The sequence below is a fragment of the Palaemon carinicauda genome, chromosome 39 (assembly GCF_036898095.1).
Source record: "Palaemon carinicauda isolate YSFRI2023 chromosome 39, ASM3689809v2, whole genome shotgun sequence".
NCBI classification, from domain to species: Eukaryota; Metazoa; Arthropoda; class Malacostraca; order Decapoda; family Palaemonidae; genus Palaemon; species Palaemon carinicauda.
In genome coordinates this window covers 34747083-34771093 of record NC_090763.1, presented here as the reverse complement: position 1 = coordinate 34771093, position 24011 = coordinate 34747083, and the positions used below count along the sequence as shown (strand labels likewise).

General features: G+C 42.4%; 2 protein-coding genes across 2 annotated transcripts in view; both read left to right on the top strand.

The window, feature by feature from the left end:
* Positions 1–18004, top strand: part of LOC137631356 (protein-lysine N-methyltransferase EEF2KMT-like) — a 35812-nt gene extending 17808 nt beyond the window's left edge. Inside the window, exon 3 of the mRNA XM_068363130.1 lies at positions 17888–18004. Within this exon, the coding sequence (XP_068219231.1) occupies positions 17888–18004 (117 nt within the window). The remainder of the gene's footprint in view (positions 1–17887) is intronic.
* A 297-nt stretch (positions 18005–18301) lies between these two features.
* LOC137631355 (protein FAM200C-like) lies at positions 18302–21828 on the top strand. The gene is made up of 2 exons (XM_068363129.1): positions 18302–18478; positions 21202–21828. Exons 1-2 carry the CDS (start codon positions 18302–18304, stop codon positions 21826–21828), a joined length of 804 nt encoding a protein of 267 aa, XP_068219230.1.
* The last annotated feature ends 2183 nt before the right edge of the window (positions 21829–24011 follow it).

The following is a 24011-nucleotide window of genomic DNA, read 5'->3' as shown; positions in this document are numbered from 1 at the left end:
TGAAAAGAGAGCCGCTCATAAGGAATCTCTCCTATTACGTTTCCCGTGTGTATCTGATGAAGGCGGCAGCGCCCTCTTTATTCCTTGTAGCGATATACGAGGTGCTACAGATACTGTTTTATAGGGAGGGGTCAATAAGCCCTTTTACAATAAAAGGAAGGGCGGGTCCATCAGGACGACATGGCTACCTCACCCAAAAATAGATTTTTCGCTTCGCTCAAAATCCTTTTTTTGGGCTCAGGCCATGTCGTCCTGATGGAAGTTTACCAGAGCATTACTGTATCTGTGGATTCTCAACCGGTGCCGTACTCTCAAGAAAGTATTTTCCTGGTCCGTCTAGACCTAGAGAACTATGATGTTACCGTCATACATCATTTCATCTAAGCATGAACTAAGTTAGTGCTTCCTGCCCCCTACAGGGAAGAGTCGTACTAGACTCTGGAAAAAGTCTCGAGGAGTACATAATAACTATGGATGACAAAATGTCAAGCTTGTATAGTGGTCTCGCCCTATATATTATAAAGCAAAGTTTGTATAAGAGTCACCAATGTCAGTAAGAATTCCTGACATATCCCCCAATGTGTCTACTCTTATTAACAATTGGATAACAGTTGTATCTGCATAGGAACAAATCTTGCATCTCTACCACCATCCCCTTAGGGTACAACGTCAACCCTTCCTAAAGAAGGGTTAAAGCGAGTGGATTTTTGCTTGAATCAAGGAACAATCTTAAAAGACATACCATGATAAAAATATCCATATTTTAATCTTAATGCTCAGTACATTTATAATAAAATGAGTGTGGGCGAATAAGATGCAGGGTTCACTATGAACTAGTTTATTAAAATTTAATAAACATACATATCAGATCAACATTTATAAAATTTATAAAATGTGGACGATATCCGTTAAAGCATAAAGAAAACAGTTAACAGAAAATATTGTTTCGTCTAACAGGAAACCGATTTGCCACTTCAATCGAATCATTAATAATAATGATACGGTCTGTATACTGTTTATTTACACTAGCGTAAGAAATGCTTGGCACAAGTGTCCGTATTATGCTATAGTTCACCAACGTCAATGGAACAGTTCGTAAGGACACGTTAGTGGCCTGTCGCTCAGCGTGTAGTAACATACTGTGACTACACACCCACCCTCTTAATTAATCGTCCCAAATTAATTACACTGTTCCTCGCAGATTTAAACAGAAGGTTAAAGAATTCTACCTGCTGCTACCACAGACCTCTTGAGTTGCTCCACTTGCTTCGCATAGTGCATAAAGAACACCTTGGATGACTACCAGCCGGTGTACGAACAAAGATGTTCAACGTCCATACAATTAAAGAAATTTTATGGAAGAAGCAACTTTCCTCGGATCATGACTTACGGGTGTACTGTCTGGATCCGCTCTGCGAATAACACAGGTGAGTTTCGACCTTAGTTGTTTTGGAGATAACTTTGAACCCGAGGTTTCTCCTCTGAACAGCTGTTCTCCCGTAAAGTCTGAAGTTCTATGAAGATAGACCTTTAGGCACTTCACTGGACATAGAGATGCATCTTCCTTCAGAGGGCAGATTCTCTAGGGAGCCCGCCTATTGGTGGGTAGCTTGTTCTTGGTAAGAAACGTTGGGTCTGGAAATAGATTCAGTTCTCCCTCCAAGAACTGGACGTGGCCTTCCTCTCTAGAGAGAGCCACTATTTAACTAACTCTGGCCCCCAAAGCGAGTACAAACAGAAATATAACTTTTAATTCAAATCCTTCTAAGCGCATTCCTCATTGTTCATGCAATGAAGAATCTTATCTAATGACCATGAAATGGGTCTTGGAGGCGCTGAAGGGCTATGCCTAGCATGGGCCTTTGTAATTCATTAAGAACGTCGTTAGAAAGGTCGACCTGAAAGGCATATAGTATCTTTTTTGTCAAGGCAGACTTGCACAATAATATTGTGTTGGCTGCTAAACCTTGCTCATGAAAGAGAAAAATAGAAATCTGTCGAGATTTCTTTTGGTTTCTTCACCTTGACAAAGGATACGCACTTCTTTCCTGAAGCCTCATATTGTCTTCTGGTTTCGTCCAAAACGTCTAAATTGACTTTTGATACCCCGAACCTTTTTCTCATCGCTAAGGAGAGAAAATCATAAGATGTAAGTTTCTGTGATGAAGCGAAGACAGTCGACTTCTGTACTTGATGAGACAGGGATGGATCCGGTAGCGGTACGAACTTTAGTCGTAGTTCCAATGCCAGAGGGAACCACACACTGTTTGGCCACTTGTGGGCCACTATTGCCGCTTTCCCTTTGAAAGATCTCAGTTTGTCGAGGACCTTCAAAAGGAGGTTGTGCGGAGGGAACAGATAAATACTGGACCATCTGTTCCAGTCTAGGGACATAGCGTCCACTGCCTCCGCTAGCGGATCCTCGTATGGGGACACATAACGATCTATTTTCTTGTTGTCTTTCGTCGCAAAGAGGTCTATCTGCAGTTCCGGGACTTGACTCGAGATGAAGGAGAACGATCCTGCGTCTAGGGACCATTCGGATTCTATTGCTTTAAACCTGGATGGAGCATCCGCTGTCACATTGCGGAACCCTTGAATGTGAACTGCTGACAGGTGCCATTTCTTCCTTTCCGCCAAGCGGAATATGGCCAACATCACTTGGTTGATTTGAGGTGACCTCGACCCTTGTCGATTCTGGCATCTCACTATCACCTGGCTGCCTAGAACCAGTCTTATGTGGGTCGAGTGGCGAGGAGATACTTTCTTTAGTGTCAGAAGTACTGCCATGGCTTCTAGAAAGTTGATGTGAAATGACTTGAAAAGATTGGACCAAGCTCCTTGGACTCTCTTCTGATGAGAGTGACCTCCCCAGCTTTCCTTTGAAGCGTCTGTGTGGATAGTCACTGACGGGGGAGGAGGTTGAAGAGGTATTGATTTCTTCAATTGCTTGGCATTGGACCACGGCTTGAGAAGCGTTCTCAGTCGAGTCGGTAGAGGTCTAATTAGATCTCTTCGCGCGTTTGATGCATATTTTCTCCAGACTCATATTGCATCCTTTAGCTGTGCTCTTAGCACTGGATCTGTTATCGAAGCAAACTGTAGAGAGCCCAGCACTCTCTCGTGTTCGTGTCTTGATATCCTGCTATTTCTTTCCTCTTCTTCCCAGGAATGGAAAGTCGATGTGACTCCAAATTCCAGTGGATTCCCAACCACTGAAATTTTTGAGCTGGAGAAAGTCGAGACTTTTTGATGTTGATCTTGAATCCCAGATGTTCCAGGAACTGGATCACTATCTTAGAGGCTTGCATGCATTCTGTTCTGGATGCTGCCCACACCAGCCAGTCGTCCAAGTAGGCTACTACTTGGATCCCCTTTAGGCGTAATTGATGGACGGCTGCGTTCGCAAGCTTCGTGAAAATCCTTGGGGCTATGTTTAGCCAGAAAGACATGGCTCTGAAGACGTAAAGTTTTCTATGTAACTTGAAGCCTAGGTAGGAGGAGAGGTGACGATTAATTGGAACGTGCCAATAAGCGTCAGACAAGTCTATAGAGACGGTATATGCCCTTTTGGGCAGTAGGGTCCGTATGTGTTGAAGTGTGAGCATTCTGAACTTGTAGTTCACTATGAACTTGTTGAGTGGTGACAAGTCTAGAATGACTCTGAGTTTTTCTGAGTCCTTCTTTGGAACACAAAACAGCCTTCCTTGGAATTTGATGGACTTAACTTTTCAGATTACTCTTTAGTCTAAGAGCTCTCGGACATATTCTTCCAGAACGGGGGTTGAGTGTTGGGAGAATTGAGGAAATTGAGGTGGAGGACTGCTCCAGCTCCAACCTAGTCCATTCTTTATTAGGCTGTGGGCCCAGGGATCGAAGGTCCAACGATCCCTAAATAGCTGTAGTCTCCCTCCTACTGGAAGCATCTCACTTCTGTTGTTGTGGACCTGAGGCCATGCCTCCTTGACCGCATCCTCCCCTGGATCCCCTTCCCCTTGAAGGGCGTCTAGAAGAACCTCTGGCTGTTCCTCTAGCTTTCGAACGAAAGGAAGAAGTCTGCCTTTCGAAGGCTGGGTTAAAAACTGGCGACTGTGTCGCCACCTGTTGAGGTACCAGCTGGTACGTGGTTGGAGGTTGCGCAACAATCTGAGGCCCCACGGTCACAGGAAGTTGTTGTTGTTGCTGTCGGTAGGGTTTAGCTGGCAGAGAGGATAGCCTAGGCCTTTTTGTCTTCTTGGGTTGGGGACCCTCATCCGGAGAAGACTTTCTCTTAAGATCTAAGCCCCACTTTTTGAGAAGGTTCCTATTCTCCATGGCGGCCTTGTCTACTACCTCTTTAACCACTTCGTTAGGAAAGAGGTCCTTACCCCAGATACAAGAGGAGATCAGCTTCCTCGGTTCGTGCCTCACCGCAGCTGAGGCGAACACGAACTCTCTGCAGGCTCTCCTAGCTTTAATAAAGCTATAGAGATCCTTCATAACTGTGGCCAGATGGGTTTTGGCCACTACCATGAACATGTCCTGGTTCTTGGGGTCACTTGCCATCGTTTCTAATGGCGTTTGCAACGACATCGATGCCGCAAGTCTTTCCTTCGTCTCTTGCTCTCTGCGCAAGAGAAACTCCGACAGCTTTGGAAGTTCCTCACCAAACTGACGTTCAGCAATATCAGCTTCCAGCTTCCAGACTGAGAAGGTAAGGTGGACGTCCTTCCAGTCTTCTTGGTCCAAGGGCAAGGTCAGAGATAACGGCTTGCACTCCTCCAAGGAGGGGCATGGTTTCCCTGCCTCCACCGCCTTTAAGGCTGCCTTATATCCCTTTTCCATGAAGGGAAAGGCTCTGGTTGGAGAGGCCACAAAGGAGGGAAGCTTCTTACTCAAGGCTGGCACCTTTGAGTTCGTGAAGCCCCTCTCTTTCATCGAGCTCGCTAGTAACGCCTGTGCTTTACTATGGCCAAGAACTATGACGTCCTTTGGCTACGTCTCCTCCTTTGAGGCTGGCTCCTTCCTAAGACGGACATAGCAGTCCGGGTAAGAATCTTTGTTGGGCCAAAATTCCACCTCTTCCAGGGGAATTGCTCCCAGCTTTTCTGATATAACAATCTTCCCGGTTGTCATTGGCATGTGTTCGGCATACCTCCAAGGATTGGTATCCGAGCACAAAGGAAGATCCTTCACATTGAGTCGCTTCTGGGGCCCACATGATGCTGCAAGTCTACGTATCTCCAGTTTCATTACAGCTTCCTTTTCATCATTCTTCTTTTGAATTTGTTGAATCATCTCAACAATAGAAGAAAGAGTCCTTCCCAGGTCATCTGGGATAGCAGACGATGTAGAGGGAACAGGTTCTGGGTCCGGAACCAATGTAACCGACACCTCGTCGATTTCTTCCTCTTCTACTTCAGGAGCCTGGGACAGCTCCTCCTCCTGACCTTCTCCTAGAAGGTCCTTCTCTGTAGAATCCGACACCTCCGACATCTTATCGTCCAATTGGATGTCTTGAAGGGCGGCCGAGACCTCAGAATCTACCGGATTCTGGGCAGTTGGTATCTCCACCTGAGGCTGAGGAATGACTGCATCAGCCGACGCTTTAGGGAAAAGGTAGGCCCTCATCTTCTCATTTGGAAGGTAGGGGCCTGAGGTGTTTTTCTGAAAACCCCTCACCCAGGTTCGTAACTTTTCCCTGGCAGCATCCCTTGACTCCGTCGACTTAGGGGTGTCAAATGCCTCGGTAATCAGGTTAGAACATACTGTACAAACCTGAGGGTCCCAATACCGGAGATCACCTCTGAAGGCTGCGCATGCTGCGTGCCTCCTGCAAAACTGATGTCCACAGAAGTTCTTGCGGCGGACATTGCAGAACACACTTCCGCACTTCGGATGGTCCTCCTGTAAAGAGAAGAAAAATCCATGAGTATCAAGTGAAGGCTTTTCACTTATATTAGAACATGTAGCTTACACAGTAAAGCAATAAAGGAAAGAAGGAAAGACACATACTTGTATTTCCTGTCCAGCCAATTGCTGTAACCTCCCAAGATATTAAAACTAAGGTTAATTCTATTCTAGAATACCTTATGTAATTTCCAAACGGAAATTTAAGGTGTAGCTCACACCTTGAAATAAAGTTTTAATATACGGGATAGAATGAATACAGAAAGAACTCACTTTCTATATATTGTACGGTCTCAACAAAAGGCTGTACAAGACAACATTAAGTATGTTGGAAGAACTTTAGTGTTACAACAAACTCTGTACTGTAGTTTTATTAATGCAGTGTGTACTACACCACAAATATAGTAACTACTGTACATCGCATGCTGCTGTGCCGGCCAGCACGCGCCGGCACATGCCGGCCGGCATTTACCCCTGTATAGTTCAAAGATATACTACCTTTAACTAATAGGCGGCAGGTCACTGGTTCGCAAATGTGTGCCGGCAGGCAATCATTGCCGGCCAGCAGCTGAAAACACTAACACCCAGCTGCCGGCCGCTAATCGTAGTGGCCAGCAGATTTTGGGATGTGTTTCCACTGCCGGCAAGCAAAGGTAGCAATACCCATGTCTGCTGGAAGTGACTAAGAGCCAGAGAACCCCCACCTGCCTGGCTGCCAGCTGTTAAGCCAGCCGCGGGGCTAGGGGTACAAAACACTAGTAAGAGAAACAGTATGGATGTAAGGTTATAAGGCAGCATTGTCATACGACCTTCCATCCAGAAAGAGTGAACATATGGAAGGGGAGAATGTAACATTCAGGCTTCCAATAAATCCATAGCCTGCTGGACTCTACCGGCAGGCATGGAAAGGAGACCAAGGGAGGTCTGGGGTTCGCTCTGCAAAAGAAAAAGGGTCTCTGCCGGCCGGCACGTAATTGCCGGCCGGCAGAGAGCTGAGCCGGTCCTCCATCCTAACCTACACTAGGTACGGAAGTAGGACTGCGGCCAAGAGATGTAATGGCTAGGCCATCACTAAGAAAGAGAGGGGGGGGAGGGATAAGGGTCCTATAAACTTCGTTCTAGCAAGAGACACACCCAGCAGTTAGGAAAGCTCATCCTAACCTAGGGTTGTCTATTAGGGAGGAAGACTGGCAATACTTGCTATCCTCCTCCATACCAGAACAAAGTTAGGTGTAGTTATTTCGCCAGGCAACGGAGAAAACTCATTCTCCAGCCCGAAAATAACAACACAGGACAGACTGCTAGACCACTAGAGGAAGGAAACATCTCGTACAGAATCCTTCAGACGCTTCCTGTGTCTGCACCTAACCTAGCAAAGGAAACTCATTCTTTTTGCAAGGAAGACGCAGACCACAGACTAGAAACTCTGATGTTCTGCCCCAACCCAAAAAACCAGCCACTCTGGTTATTAGGTCAGGACAGACATATCCTAGTACTGTATAGTTATACCTGAATATTATTCAGATAGAACCGCTAGGATTAAGCCTAAGGATTACTCAGAGGGAGAGAGGGATTGAATTTAGTCTCCGGAGGAGAAAAGAACAATCGGGGATGTGCGAAAGTATACTACAGTATCATAAGCTACTAGCCTAGGTGCGGTGAGAATCGATCACCTAAATCACCGAAACTCTCTCGTATACAATCTTGGAAAAGAAAATTCAACAATATCTTACATGTATAAAATATTTGCCTATAGCTTCAATAAAATAACACTCGGAAAAACTTATATCATGCATGAAAGTACTAGGGCCAGACGCCTCGGCTACTAAGCCTCGCGAAGGGCAAGATCGGTTACCTAAATCGCCGAACTAAAAACTAACGGCATCACATAAGAATTCCTAGAGGAGCTAAATAGCTAGATTTATTAAAGCACAAAAACCGGGAACGTCGCTCTGGCTAACTAAATGACCCATATATAGCGAGCGACAGCATCCAGGATGCCTCCGGTAGGCAACAGCTCTTGTTTATGTTAATATCACTTTGATTTAATTCAAAACGACAAGAGCTTACATTTATACAAAATAAAGATAATACTCAACTTTACAGAGGCAGAAGAGGCCGGAGAAGGCATCATAATGTTGAATTATATCCAAAATTACAAGAGAACACAAGGGAAAACGCCGAGTAGTAGAGCTACACGAAAAGGAATAAAGAGGGTGCTGCCGCCTTCATCAGATACACACTGGACACGGAATAGGAGAGATTCCTTATGAGTGGCTCTCTTTTCATTCTCGTTTCAGATTCTTATCACTGTAACCCCTCGAAGCGTTAATACTGTTCGGGGTGAAGATAGCTATGTGACGTGTCAAGAATACGTCCTCTGATATTATGCGATATCCCTGTAAGATTTATTTAGGGATATTCGCTCCAGGAGTTAGAATAATGGATACCTTAAGGTAAAATTCTCTGGGAATATCACTGTAGTCATATATACCCTAGGAAGCTACCCTTTAGGAACTTCCATCAGGACGACATGGCCTGAGCCCAAAAACACAAGATTCTGTTACCAGATTCTAACACGTTGTTGTTGTTATTGTTGTTGATGATTAAAAGACGGGTCGCAGGCAAGTGTGATAGTTATAAACACAAGATTCTGTTACCAGATTCTAACACATTGTTGTTGTTGTTGTTGATGATGATTAAAAGACGGGTCGCAGGCAAGTGTGATAGTTATAAACACAAGATTCTGTTACCAGATTCTAACACATTGTTGTTGTTGTTGTTGATGATGATTAAAAGACGGGTCGCAGGCAAGTGTGATAGTTATAAACACAAGATTCTGTTACCAGATTCTAACACGTTGTTGTTGTTGTTGTTGTTGTTGTAGATTAAAACACGGGTCGCAGGCAAGTGTGATAGTTATAAACACAAGATTCTGTTACCAGATTCTAACACATTGTTGTTGTTGTTGTTGCTGATGATTAAAAGATGGGTCGCAGGCAAGTGTGATAGTTATAAACACAAGATTCTGTTACCAGATTCTAACACGTTGTTGTTGTTGTTGTTGATGATTAAAAGACGGGTCGCAGGCAAGTGTGATAGTTATAAACACAAGATTCTGTTACCAGATTCTAACACGTTGTTATTGTTGTTGTTGTTGTTGTTGATGATTAAAACACGGGTCGCAGGCAAGTGTGATAGTTATAAACACAAGATTCTGTTACCAGATTCTAACACGTTGTTATTGTTGTTGTTGTTGATGATTAAAACACGGGTCGCAGGCAAGCGTGATAGTTATAAACACAAGATTCTGTTACCAGATTCTAACACGTTGTTATTGTTGTTGTTGTTGATGATTAAAAGACGGGTCGCAGGCAAGTGTGATAGTTATAAACACAAGATTCTGTTACCAGATTCTAACACGTTGTTATTGTTGTTGTTGTTGTTGTTGATGATTAAAACACGGGTCGCAGGCAAGCGTGATAGTTATAAACACAAGATTCTGTTACCAGATTCTAACACGTTGTTATTGTTGTTGTTGTTGATGATTAAAAGACGGGTCGCAGGCAAGTGTGATAGTTATAAACACAAGATTCTGTTACCAGATTCTAACACGTTGTTATTGTTGTTGTTGTTGTTGTTGATGATTAAAAGACGGGTCGCAGGCAAGTGTGATAGTTATAAACACAAGATTCTGTTACCAGATTCTAACACGTTGTTATTGTTGTTGTTGTTGTTGATGATGATTAAAAGACGGGTCGCAGGCAAGTGTGATAGTTATAAACATAAGATTCTGTTACCAGATTCTAACACGTTGTTATTGTTGTTGTTGTTGTTGATGATGATTAAAAGACGGGTCGCAGGCAAGTGTGATAGTTATAAACATAAGATTCTGTTACCAGATTCTAACACGTTGTTATTGTTGTTGTTGTTGTTGATGATGATTAAAAGACGGGTCGCAGGCAAGTGTGATAGTTATAAACATAAGATTCTGTTACCAGATTCTAACACGTTGTTATTGTTGTTGTTGTTGTTGATGATGATTAAAAGACGGGTCGCAGGCAAGTGTGATAGTTATAAACACAAGATTCTGTTACCAGATTCTAACACGTTGTTATTGTTGTTGTTGTTGTTGTTGTAGATTAAAACACGGGTCGCAGGCAAGTGTGATAGTTATAAACACAAGATTCTGTTACCAGATTCTAACACGTTGTTATTGTTGTTGTTGTTGTTGTTGTAGATTAAAACACGGGTCGCAGGCAAGTGTGATAGTTATAAACACAAGATTCTGTTACCAGATTCTAACACGTTGTTGTTGTTGTTGTTGTTGTTGTAGATTAAAACACGGGTCGCAGGCAAGTATAATAGGTATAAACACAAGATTCTGTTACCAGATTCTAACAAGTTGATGTTGTTGTTGCTATTGTTGTTGATGATTAAAAGACGAGTCGCAGGCAAGTATAATAGGTATAAACACAAGATTCTGTTACCAGATTCTAACACGTTGTTGTTGTTATTGTTGTTGTTGTTGTAGTTGTTGTTGTTGTTGTAACCCAAGTTTTCCAGAAGTTTTACTCCACCCGTGACAGATTATGGAACTTCAGATGCTCAAACTTTCATCGAATGCTTTTATGTTGAACAGGCTGATATAAGACTCATTTCATAATTTATATATGACAGATCAATTTTAACGTTGTTACTGATCTTAAATGCGTTATCCTAATAGTTCATTACTTGTTTTGAAGTTTATTTATTTTTCCTTATTTCCTTTCCTAACTGGGCTTATTTTCACGGTAGAAGTCCTTGGGCTTATTGCATCCTGCTTTTCCAACTAGGGTTGGTGCTTAGCTCCTGCTGCTAATAATAATAATAATAATAATAATAATAATAATAATAATAATAATAACAAGAATAAAAACAATAATAATAATAATAAAAATAATAATAATAATAATAATAAAAAGAATAAAAATAATAATAATAATAATAAAAACAACAATAATAATAATAATAATAATAATAATAATAATAATAATAATAAACAAATAGCAGAACACGCAAAGAAATCCAATTACACGTACAAAGACAGGCCCATTTTCGCTGACTTCCACGCGCATGCGCACCTCGCCCCAGCTTCGTTAGCAACCCAATTCACTCCTTTTACGATAGGCATCATCTTGTTCCTAAACCAGATTTCCCTGCTTGCCGTCAGTGCTTTCTAAGGTTTCTGGGACATTACGTTTTGGGGGTAGAAAGTTCCCACTGCTTTCAAAAAGGACACTACAGTATTATTATTATTATTATTATTATTATTATTATCATTATTATTATTATTATTATTATTACTTGCTAAGCTACAACCCTAGTTGGAAAAGCAGGATTTTTATTATTATTATTATTATTATTATTATTATTCGTTGTTGTTGTTGTTGTTATTTTTTATTGTTGTTGTTGTTATTTATTAATATCAAGTTACAACCCTGATTGAAAAAAAAATGGTTTATTATTATTATTATTATTATTATTATTATTATTATTACCTAAGCTAGATTTGAGAACAACACCCTCAGAAAGATATTAGGAGTTAAATGGCAGGATATGATTAAAAATGAAACTATAAGATAGATTACTCGAGTGCCATTGGTGGATGAGATCATGGTGAGGGGTAGATGGAGATGGTTTGAGCATACTCTTCGCACTCCCCAAGAGAGATTAGTTCACTAAACGTTCAACCGGGCTCCACAAGGCACTAGATGAGCTGGAAGACTCAGGCCTATATGGATGAGGCCTATGAAGCGCGAAGTAGATGATGAATGGAGAAGTATTGAATTAAAAGCTCAAGATAGAGACGACTGGCGTAATCTAACCGAGGCCCTTTGCGTCAATAGGCGTATTATTATTATTATTATTATTATTATTACTAGCCAAGTTACAACCCTAGTTGGAAAAGCAAGATGTTATAAGCCCAAGGGCTCCAACAGGGAAAAATAGCCCAGTGAGGAAAGGAAATAAGGAAATAAATAAATGACGAGAATAAATTAACAATATATCATTCTAAAAACAGTAACAACGTCAAGACAGATATGTCCTATATAAACTATTAACAACGTCAACAGGGAAAAATATCCCAGTGAGGAAAGGGAATAAGGAGATAAATGAACGATATAAAAAGTAATGATCAACTAAAATAAGATATTTTAAAAAGAACATTAAATAATAATAATTAGATTAAAATACAATGAATATTTAAATACTTTCTAGGACATTAGAGATGAAAGTTCCCAAAGCCAGGACACGAGAACCGGATGGGCACTCACAGGGTTCCCAGGTTGGCCTTGCACTGGGATGACCCCACTTTTTATACTATAATAATAATAAATGTTCAGCGTTGGTGTAAATCCTTGAAAATAATACAATTTCTCACACACACAACCACTCACAAGAGATATTAGTTCACCAAACGTTCAGCTGGGCTCTACAAGGCGCTAGAAGAGTTGGAAGACCCAGGCCTACATGACTGAGGATTATGAAGCACGAAGTAAATGATGAATGGAGAAGTATTGAATTAAAAGCTTAAGATAGAGAAGACTGACGAAATCTAACTGAGGGCCTTTGCGTCAATAGGCGTAGAAGGAAATGATGATGATGATGATGATATATATATATATATATATATATATATATATATATATATATATATATATATATATATATATATATATATATATATATATTATCAGCCGTTACTAGTCCACTGCAGTGCAAATGCCTCAGATATGTTGTTCCACTAGCGTCTGTTTATGGTCATTCTGTGGCAATACAAACCCTTATTGGGGATACCTTAACGTGGTGAAAGTGTTTCTTTATCAAGGACACCCATACTAGGCTGGTTTGCTGTAAGCGATCAGACGAAAATCTCCGACCATCACTAATCCGTCTAGCCAGCATGGTAATGAAAACTGGCCAAACCCCAGATATGAATTAACATATCTGAGGACTTTGTCCTGCGGTGGACTAGAAATGACAGCATTTGTTGTAGTGGATATATATATATATATATATATATATATATATATATATATATATATATATATATATATATATATATATATATATATATAAATGCTTATCTGAGGAATGGTAATATTTTCAAGTTTTACACAACTCAGAAAGTTATATTATTATCATTTCATTGTTCAGAGCGTTAGAAATAACATTGATGACCATTTCCTATAACTATTCCCCTGCGTGATGAACTTAACCTTTAGCTCTCGGAGAGCTACTCTTCAACAGAAGTCTGTCAGTAAAGACCATGCATTGATCTATCCCCACCCTTCTTTACCCCAAAGTTGTAAGGTAATCTATTACCCTTTGGTCAGGTTGGTGGTCCTGGGAATGGTATTTCTGTACCAGACTGACCACGGCAGAGAAGGTTGGTACTTCTATATGGAGTAGAGTGAAACGCGCACATGTATTGCCAACCCAGCAGTGGTCCTTGAGTACGTCGGCTTACCAAGGCCACTCGAATTCTATACCACCACTAGACCGAATTGTTAATTGTTTCAGGCGTCCTTTCTCTCTCTCTCTCTCTCTCTCTCTCTCTCTCTCTCTCTCTCTCTCTCTCTCTCTCTCTCTCTCTCTCTCTCCTACACGAATTATAAATTACCTTGTGTTAGCAAAAGGGAAATGGTAAGTTATGAATATCCTTGCGAATTCTACTTCGATAAAAGAATAAATTGCTCTCATATGCAAATTTTACCACTAACGTGCACAGAATAAATCACCCATTATGCTCTATAAGTCAAACTTTACCTCTTATTTACAGATTAAATCCTCATTTATTGCTCTCAAAGGGAAATTTTACCACCAACTTAAAGAATAAATTTACAATTATTGCTCTCAAAGGAAAATTTTACCACTAACTTAAGAGAATAAATCCTCAATTAATGTTCTCAAAGGCAAATTTTACTTCTACCTTACAGAATAAATCCTCAATTATTGCCCTCAAAGGCAAATTTTACCACTAACTTACAGAATAAATTCACAATTATTGCTTCAATGGCAAATTTTACCACTAACATAGAGAATAAATCCTCAATTAATGATCTCAAAGGCAAATTTTACCACTTACAGAATAAATCCTCAATTATTGCTCAGACAAATTTTACCACTTGACTTACAGAATAAATCTTCAATTACTATTTACGTGTTAAACCTCAGCTAACACAAACCCGAGACTTAAAACATATTTCATGATCCTTCCTTTTATATCAACAACAAATGCCCTCAACTGTTGTATGCACTCGTAGAGACTACGGAGGTAAAAACAAGAGGAATATAACAACGAAGAGGTTTGTTTAAGGAGATAAGAGAGGAAAGAGGATATATAAAGGACACTCAAGAGGACCGGTAATGAGTAAAGAGAAGCGTGGTTGCTTTGGGAGGGAGAAATGTGGTGGCTTGTAGTGTATGTGCACGTGTGTGTGTATGTGTGTACGCTCAAGTACGTATGTGGGTGTGTATGTATGTATGAGTGACGAGGGGTTGGGGGCCGGTAGAGTCAAGGTTTTAAGAGCCATCTAAGGAAGTAAAATGAGGTATCGACTGGGTCGAACGACACCGTAGCTTCGGCCTATTTCCTGGCAGAGGAGAATATGTGGTTCAGCGAACGAAACAGGGACAAACACATCCCATGCATTCAGTTATTCAGACATGGAAGCCATTATTTAGGGGTGATAGGACAGGGGTTTTGAGTTCGGATGCCCCCATGAAGGGATTGGATGGGGACTTTGGGGGAGGCGCTTTCAAGTGAAGTTTGCATGATACATGGTTCGTGTGATAAAGGAGGTCCCGGTGGTACTACGTTTGGGGTAATGGTGTTGTTGAGGGTAGTGGTGCTTTATATCGGGTTTATTACTAGGGGCGGGGGGGTTGAAGGGAAGAAAGAACCAATGGATTGGATAGACGAAAGTGGCACACACACACGCACATAGAAACAAACTACACAAGTGCTAGTGGCCCAGCTGCTTCAGATGCGCTGTATCGACGCATCAAAGAGGCTAAGTTTGACCTTCGCAGTTACGATGGAAAATACATCATTATTACGCTTTTATTTTCTGTGAAAATAAAAGAAAAAATCTATTCAGTTTATAAATCGAGAGAGAGAGAGAGAGAGAGAGAGAGAGAGAGAGAGAGAGAGAGAGAGAGAGAGAGAGAGAGAGAGAGAGCAAAATACATCATTATTACGCTTTTATTTTCTGTGAAAATAAAAAATCTATTCAGTTTATAAATCGAGAGAGAGAGAGAGAGAGAGAGAGAGAGAGAGAGAGAGAGAGAGAGAGAGAGAGAGAGAGAGGGGGGGGGGGAGAGAGAGAGCAGGGGTTTGTGATGAAATATTTCTCCTGTTATTATTACAAAGCCGACTGTAGACACGTACAATACAACCACTTTCTCAAGCTTCACAGTCAAACATACCATTTCCTCACTGCTGTTTATATAGATCTTGATGGTGGCAGATGAGTTTTAAAATGAAAAATAAAAATAAAGAAGTAACAAACTTATCGGGTAACAAAGACGTGAAATTTATCCAAGATATTTAGGTTACAACACTGGTTCAAGGACTTCAGGTACCAGGGAGCTTGGTGAAGAATTCGTCACCCTCACCTCTCTCTCTCTCTCTCTCTCTCTCTCTCTCTCTCTCTCTCTCTCTCTCATACACACACTCCGTAGCCAACCTACATGTTCGAGTATTTTCCATACCGAGTACAGTATTATTATTATTATATTTGGGCTCAAGCCATGTCCTGATGGAAGGTTCCTATTGGTAGCTTTCTAAGGGGTATTTGGCTACAGTGATATTCCTAGAGAATTGACCTTTAGGTCTCCAGAATTCTAACTCCTGGTGCGAATATCCTTAAAATTTCTCTTAAGGATATCGCATAATATCAGGGGACGTATATCTTGATACGACACATAGCAATCTTCACCCCGAATAGCGTTTTCGTTTCGAGGGGTAAGAGTGGCGAAAACAGAAGGGGAGCTGTTATCAAGGTTACCCTTCCTCCCATACTATTACGAGTATCAAAGATGGCGCTCATTCCTATTTTCCTAGCGAATTTGCACGGTGGTTTTCCCTGTTGATCTAACGTTTGTGATCGTTAATTTGAGGATTTATAATGCAATCTTCAGCTTCTTCTGCCTCTGGAAAGTTGAGTATGTATTCTTTACAGTGTATAATTTTCAGCTCCTGCTTCACAGAGAAATTAGAGTAATTTTATGTGATTGGAGCTTGGCTGATCACCAGAGGCCCCATGGGCACTGTCGTTCATGACGCATGTGTTATTTAGTTAGCAGAACCACATTCCCGGTTGAAATAGCATTAATAAATTATGAAAGATATTTAGGCACAATTATACTAGTAAAGATATATATAATCATGCATATATTTTCCTCTTCCTTATGTCGATCGTATACGTTAGAGTTTCGGCGATTTACGTAACCAAAATCTCGCCCTGCACTAGGCTACCTAGCTTACGCGCTTTAGTATACTTTCATAAATGATCCCAGTTTCCCCTCGTGTATCATTTTATCAATTCAATGGGCGATAGATATCTCCTAGAATTATTTATATAACTCGATACTCGTCTCCTGTGGAGATTTAAGGGTAATCCCTCCTTCCCTCTGAGTGCCGCCATAGGAGACAACCCTTTCTTGGTCTCGCCATAGAGTAGTCACTCTGGGTTAACTAGGCTAGTGTTTTCTGTCTCCCACCCTTGTTGGCGAGTATCCCGGCTTTGGTTTTCGACAGAACCTCAGAATATTCAGTCTTTCTGCTGGCGGCCGAGCAGCAGGGTGAGTAGTCACTCCCCTGCCGGCTTACAGCTGCCGGCATAGGAGGCTATGTTTCCCTAGGCCGCACCTGAAGTGGTAATATGATGCCGCCACCTTCTCCCCTGCAGTCTAGAAGACTAGTCCTGTTTCGGCAGACCCTAGGCGGAAGAATAGATATTCTTCTGCCGCCTAGGATGGCGCGAATACTGAAACAGAGTTTTTCCCTTGTGTGGTAGTGGCGGCAACCCTGCTGCCTTCTTATACACTTGATACAGGACCCTTTCCCTGCCCCTCTCTGTTCTTTAGTGGTGGCCAAGCCATCGCAACCCTGTGGCCGTCGTCCTATAATCTCACCGCTTGCCGGGTAGGTTGTTGTGCCGGCCGGGCTCCTACATAAGCAGCTGTATAGTCACTCAGTCTTTCCCTTATGGACGCAAGGCTCCGGGAAAGGTTGTGCCGGCTGTGACGGCTGCCGGTGGGAGATGCCTCTACGGCCGAGTGTTCTTCAGTCCTCTCTTGGATTGCCATCCACATCCCCGAACCCGGCAGTGACCGGCAACGGATTTTGTGGCTGGATGGAAGCTTGAATGATACATTCTCCCCTTCCATTTGAACCCTTATTCTGGAGGAAGGCAGTAAGGTTAAGTATTTACACCCTTATTTATTGTTAACAAACATTTAATAAGGTAGCCCCTCACTCCATGCTTTCTCTCTCTCTGTCAGCTAGTGCCGCCAGGTACTAACCCAGCCGGCAACATGCCGACTGGACTGGTGCCGTCAGGTACTAACCCACGCCGGCTGGGCCAGTGCCGCCAGGTACTAACCATAAAGATTTCCTTCAATATACTGATAGTTAATCAGTTAACAATTTACCCCACAATATTAAAGAACCTAAAAAGGGTCAGTGTTAAGATACACTTATCTACCCCTAAAGGTTAGAACCCTTCTCTTGAGTTTGCCTGAGTAGGGAAACTCTAAGGCTTTAATTTTGGGGGAGGTCACAGCAATTGGCTGGACAGGAAACACACGTATTTGTCTTTCCTAGTTCCTTTCTAGCTTGACTATCCTAAGCTATAATGGTTAAAATATTAATATTAATATTTTGCATAATTTGCTTATCATGTGAGATAAACAACCGCATACTCATTTAATTTTCCTCTCTTTACAGGAGGACCAAATGAAGTGCAATGTCATCTTTTGCAACCACAGAAGTAAGGACTTCTGTGGCCACAAAGTGCGCAGGTCTCATGCCCCCTGCACCAAACAGACCGAAACCCTGCGGTAATGGGACCACCAAGACTGCAACATATGCAGGACCTTGGTGACCGAAGTTTTCGACGACCCCAAGTCAGCGGAGTCGAGGGATGCAGCACGAACAAAGCTGCGCAGATGGGTACGAGGGTTCCAAAAGAACTCTACAGAACCGTACCTTCCTAATGAAAGGATGCGCGACTTGCTGTTCCTGAAAGCGGGTATTGAAGCTGTCGTACCCCAGGCACGACCTGAACTCCCCTGCGTCCAGATTGCCATCGAGACGGATGTCAGCGACGCGTTACAAGGCATGGACATCCACCAGGAAAGAATGTCTGAAGTGTCCACAGACACTGAAAAGGATCTTCTCAAGGATGATCCAGAGGAGGAGTCTACTCTACCTCCCGATGAAGATGATGAAGTCGAGTCAGATTCCCTTCCGTCGGTGCCAGTACCGGAGCCGTTATCTTCAACATCTTCTGCCCCTCCATCAGACGACATGAGACAGGCACTGGCCAATCTTACGGCTCTAATGGAGAGCATTCGCAAGCAAGGCGAAGCTAGGGAAGCGAAACTTGAGAGAGAGCTCCGTGAAGCTCGACTCTCCGCCTCCCAAGGGTCATACAAGAGACTCAGAGTCCAAGACCTCCCACCCTGCTACGAAACTAATCCCTGGAGGTATGCAGAGTTTATGCCGATCACCAACGGCAAACTCTACATATCGGAGAAGATGGGAGCTGTCCCCCTAGATGACATTCAGTTCTGGCCAAGCTTCAATGCTTAAGGAAGAGACGGAACCCAAGGAGGTCATGGTATTCGACCATGACAAGGCACAGGCTCTCTTGTCGAGCAGCCTAAGGAAGATGGGGTACACGAACTCTAAGGTGTCTGCCCTGAGCAAGAAACATCCTACCTTTCTTGCTCCAGCTTCAATAGCCTTCCCCTTTACATCGAAGGCTTTTAAAGCCGTTACCAAGGCAGTAGAGGCAGGCAAACCTTGTCCTACACTGGAAGAGCATAGTCCCTGTCGTTAGCCCTGCCCATGGAGGATAAGGATTGGAAAGAAGTCCACCTAACCTTCTCAGTAGGGAAGCTGGATGCAGATATCGCTGGATGTCAGTTCAACGAGAATCTCCCAAAGCTGTCAGACTTTCTCTTGCATAGGGAGCAAGAGACGAAGGAGAGACTAGCGGCATCCCTATCCCTACAGAACTGTATGGAGATGTGCGCAGGCTTAAAGAGCACCCCAGACATGAACATGGTCATGGCCAAAATGCACATGGCTACCTTAGTAAAGGACCTGTACGGCTTTATGAAAGCCAGGAGAGCATGCAGAGAGTTCGTGTTTGCTACAGCAGCTGTGAAACACGAACCCAGGAAGCTGATTGCTTCCAATATGTGGAGTAAAGACCTCTTCCCAAATGAAGTGGTCAAGGAGGTAGTTGACAAAGCCGCCACGGAGAATAGAAATCTTCTCCAGAAGTGGGGCTTTTCATCCAAATGAAAGTCTTTCTCAGATTGGGTCACCAATCTAAGAGGAAGACCAAGAGACCCTGGGTCACCAATCTAAGAGGAAGACCAAGAGACCTAGACTACCCTCTCGGTCTGCCCAGCAACAACATCCCATAGTCACCATGACCGCGGTCCCCCAAGTGGTTGCTCAACCGCAAACCACATTCCAGATGGTGCCTCAACAGCTGGTTGCCCAGTCACCAGCATTCAACTCTGGGTTTGAGAGGCAGACCAATACTTTTCATCCCAAAGGTAGAGGCTCCAGACGGGGCTCCTCAAAACACCCCTCACGAGGTAAGGGAGGATACGGTCAGGGAGGTAAATCCTCCGGACAACCGAAGCAATGAAATGCTTCAGGTAGGAGGGGGGCGGCTCCAACAATTTCAGGATTGTTGGACCTTCGATACTTGGGCCCACAGCCTAATCAAGAACGGACTTGGATGGAGCTGGAGCAAGGCTCCACCATCATTTCCTCAATTCTTCCAACACTCCACCGCCTCACTGGAAGAATATACCCTAGAACAGGGGTTCCCAACCGGTGGGTCGCGACCCCCTGGGGGGTCGCGAAGCCTTGGCAGGGGGGTCGCGTAGCCTTGTTAGAAGTAGCTTGGGATAACAATAATTTTATTTCATCAGTAACATTTTTCATGCTCTTACATTTATTTTGTTTCGGTGCAAAGCAAAACGTGTGCTAAATGTGATACCTTGCTGCATTCTCATATGTATATTTTTGTGTGGGTATTATATTTTAGGGTAAGTTATTATGTAGTGATGATTATTATTCTTTTGTTTATCATGTTTAAAAATTTCTTTTATTTCTTATGTTTGTGTATTTTGTTTGACGTTTTTATGTTGTTTTTAAACGATGGATTAGATTTTTTCCGTCATTTACGGAGTGGATTATTTCACTTTTCCACTTGTGACTTGAATATTGAAGACAAACTTGATTATTCTGACAGTTTTAGCTTTCTCTTTGATTTGTAAGTGGCTACGATTTACTATAAATTTGATGTCTATCTTAATGTGAGTTATTGTTATTTTAGTTCTTGTATGATTTTCTGTATTTTTGTTAGACAACATTCATAAAAAGAAGTTATTCCTGCAAAACCTTCGAATAACAATCATTTAATGTAGAGCTCTTAGCAAAAGTAAGAGCAAAGTTATGAAGAGATAGATGAAAAAGCTGTCTGAATTTTCTATATTTTTTGGTGGACATAACTACTGAAATTTATAGAAAAGAACTTATTCCTGCAAAACCTTCGAGTAACAACCTTTTGCTGATTACACTTCTTCTTCTGGCAATATGTTTCATGTGTATCTATTTGTTCTTAGTCATGCATTTTTTCTTTATTATTTACGTGTCTATCGTATGCATTAAGAAATTTATACCCGGCTCGTAAATTACTCACCACCAGTCAGTGTTCCAAAGCATGCATTATTCAACATTTTTACTTTATTTTAACAACCGTATTGGAAGCCTCATATGAGATTGCATTCGAAATTGCTAAACAAAAAAAGCCTCACACGATTGGAGAAACACTTATTAAACCCTGCATGATGAAAACAGTAAATCTTATTCTTGGAGAAGCCAGTGCAAAAAAGATGCAGCAAGTATCCCTGTCAAATAATACTATACAGAGGCGCATTTCTAAAATGTCTATGGATGTGAAGGAACGGGTTTTGACTGAAATTAAGGGTTCCCCTTTGTTTTCCTTTCAGCTCGATGAGTCAACAGATGTAAGTTCATGTTCTCAGTTGCTTGTCTTCGTGAGATACATTAATTCAGGTGACATTAAAGACGAATTCTTATTCTGCATTGAACTTGAAACCACAACAAAAGCTGATGATGTCATGGAAAAAGTTTCAAGTTTTTTCCAAGAGGAATATCTTCAATGGGAAAACGTGTGTGGGGTTTGTACGGATGGGGCACCGGCTATGCTGGGATCGAAATCAGGATTCCAATCGAGAGTGAAGAAGCTAGCACCTCAAGCAAAGGGCATCCACTGCATGATTCACCGATATGCTCTCGCCAGTAAGACTCTCCCTGCTTCTCTGCAGGAAGTGCTTGAATCTGTAATCAAAATTGTAAATTATATCAAGACTAAAGCACTCAACACTCGCCTATTCAAAGAACTATGCAAAGACATGCATGCTGACCACGAAGTCCTTCTCTTCTACACAGCAGTACGTTGGTTGTCGAAAGGAAACGTTATTAATCGTGTCTTTGAAATGAAAGATGAAATAAAGCTATTCCTGGAGACTCAAGAAAGGAAAGATCTTGTTGTCCACTTCGAAGATGAAGCATGGAATAAAAGGTTTGTGTACCTAGCCGACATTTTTGACTAGCTGAACAAGCTCAATTTGAAGCTTCAAGGAAGGGAAACACATGTTCTCCTTTTTCAAGATAGTCTTCGGGCCTTTGTTTCCAAATTGCAAAACTGGTGTCGGAAAACCAATCTTGGAAACATCGCTATGTTTGAAAAACTTTGTGGAGTGATGGATGAGTCTCACATCCAACTGGATCAGTTCCTCAAGGATGAGATTACCAAACATCTTCAGTCTCTAGAAAAGGAAGTGAAGCGTTACTTCCCTCAGCTTTCACAGGAACAGGAGGCCCTGGTAAGGAACCCATTTTGTACTGAACTTGATGTATCCAGCATCCCAGATGAAATCCAAGATGAATATCTGGATTTAAGGAACGACTCTTCAGCTCGTGATCTCTTCAAGGTGAAATCTGTGACTCGGTTCTGGTGCGGTATGTATCATACTCCAAAATCAGCATGATAGCTTTACATGTCCTTGTTCCATTTGCTTCTACCTACTTGTGTGAAGCAGGATTTTCCACTCTTGTCAATAAGAAAACAAAGAATAGGAACAGATTGGATGTTGGAGATGACATGAGACTGGCTCTAACAAACGTTCGGCCACGAATTTCAAAGCTTGCTGTTGAAATGCAACATCAGGCATCCCACTAGCTGGGTTGGATAGCTGTTCAAACCTATGTTAATATTATTTTAAGAAATATATGTTCTCTTTGTGAATTCAGGTTGGACAAATGTGATTTAATTTACTAATAAATAATTACAGCAATTTTAAATGTTTTCTTAAATGTTTCTTTCCCTCTCCTTAACTTAACAGAAAATGAAAGGAAAATTAAGCTGATGATAGTAAGCCCTAAGTAGGGGGTCGCATGGGTTTCAGATTTTTAGCAAAGGGGTCGCGAGTGCAAAAAGGTTGGGAACCCCTGCCCTAGAACTATTGAGCCAACGGGTAATAAGGAGGGCAAAGTCCATCAAATTCCAGGGAAGGCTGTATTGTGTTCCCAAGAAGGACTCAGACAAACAGAGTCATTCTGGACTTGTCGCCACTCAACAAGTTCATCGAGAACAGCAAGTTCAGGATGTTAACCCTTCAGCACATAAGGACCCTGTTACCAAAAGGGGCGTACACAGTCTCAATAGACCTGGCAGATGCTTTCTGGCATATTCCAGTCAACTGCCCCCTCTCCTACCTAGGATTCAAGCTACAGAAGAAAAAGTATGTCTTCAGAGCCATGCCCTTCAGACTAAACATAGCCCCAAGGATCTTCATGAAACTTGCAGACGCAGTCATTCGACAACTACGCCTAGAAGGCGTTCAGGTAGCAGCGTACCTGGACGACTGGCTGGTGTGGGCAGCATCCGGGACGGCTTGTCTGCAAGCATCCAAGAAAGTGATCCAGTTCCTGGAACATCTGGGATTCAAGATCAACCTCAAGAAGTCTCGACTTTCTCCAGCTCAGGAGTTTCAATGGCTGGGAATCCATTGGAATTTGAAGTCACACCGCCTCTCCATTCCCCCAGGGAAGAGGAGAGAGATTGTAGGATCTGTCAAGAGACTACTGAAATCCGACAGGATCTCAAGACGCCAACAGGAAAGAGTACTGGGCTCTCTCCAGTTCGCAGCAGTGACAGACCCAGTGCTAAGAGCACAGCTGAAAGATGCGTCAGGAGTCTGGAGAAGATACGCATCAAACGCTCGAAGAGATAAAAAAAGACCGATACCGACCTTACTACGATCACTTCTCAAGCTATGGTCAAAGGCCAAGAACCTAAAGAGGACTGTGCCCTTACAACCACCTTCGCCATCGATAACCATCCACACGGATGCCTCGACGGAAGGATGGGGAGGTCACTCCCATCAAAGGAAAGTCCAAGGGACTTAGTCTTCTCTGTTCAAGACCTTTCACATCAACATTTTGGAGGCCATGACAGTCCTTTTGACGTTGAAAAAACTCTCTCCTCGCAGATCAGCCCACGTCAGGCTGATCCTGGACAGCGAAGTGATAATGAGATGTCTGAACTGACAAGGCTCGAGATCGCCCCATATCAACCACGTGATATTAGCCATCTTCCGTATGGCGGAAAAGAAGAGATGGCACCTATCAGCGGTTCACCTTCAAGGGTTCCGCAATGTGACGGCGGACGCTCTACCCAGGCTCAAGCCGATAGAGTCAGAATGGTCCCTAGATGCAGACTCATTCTCCTTCA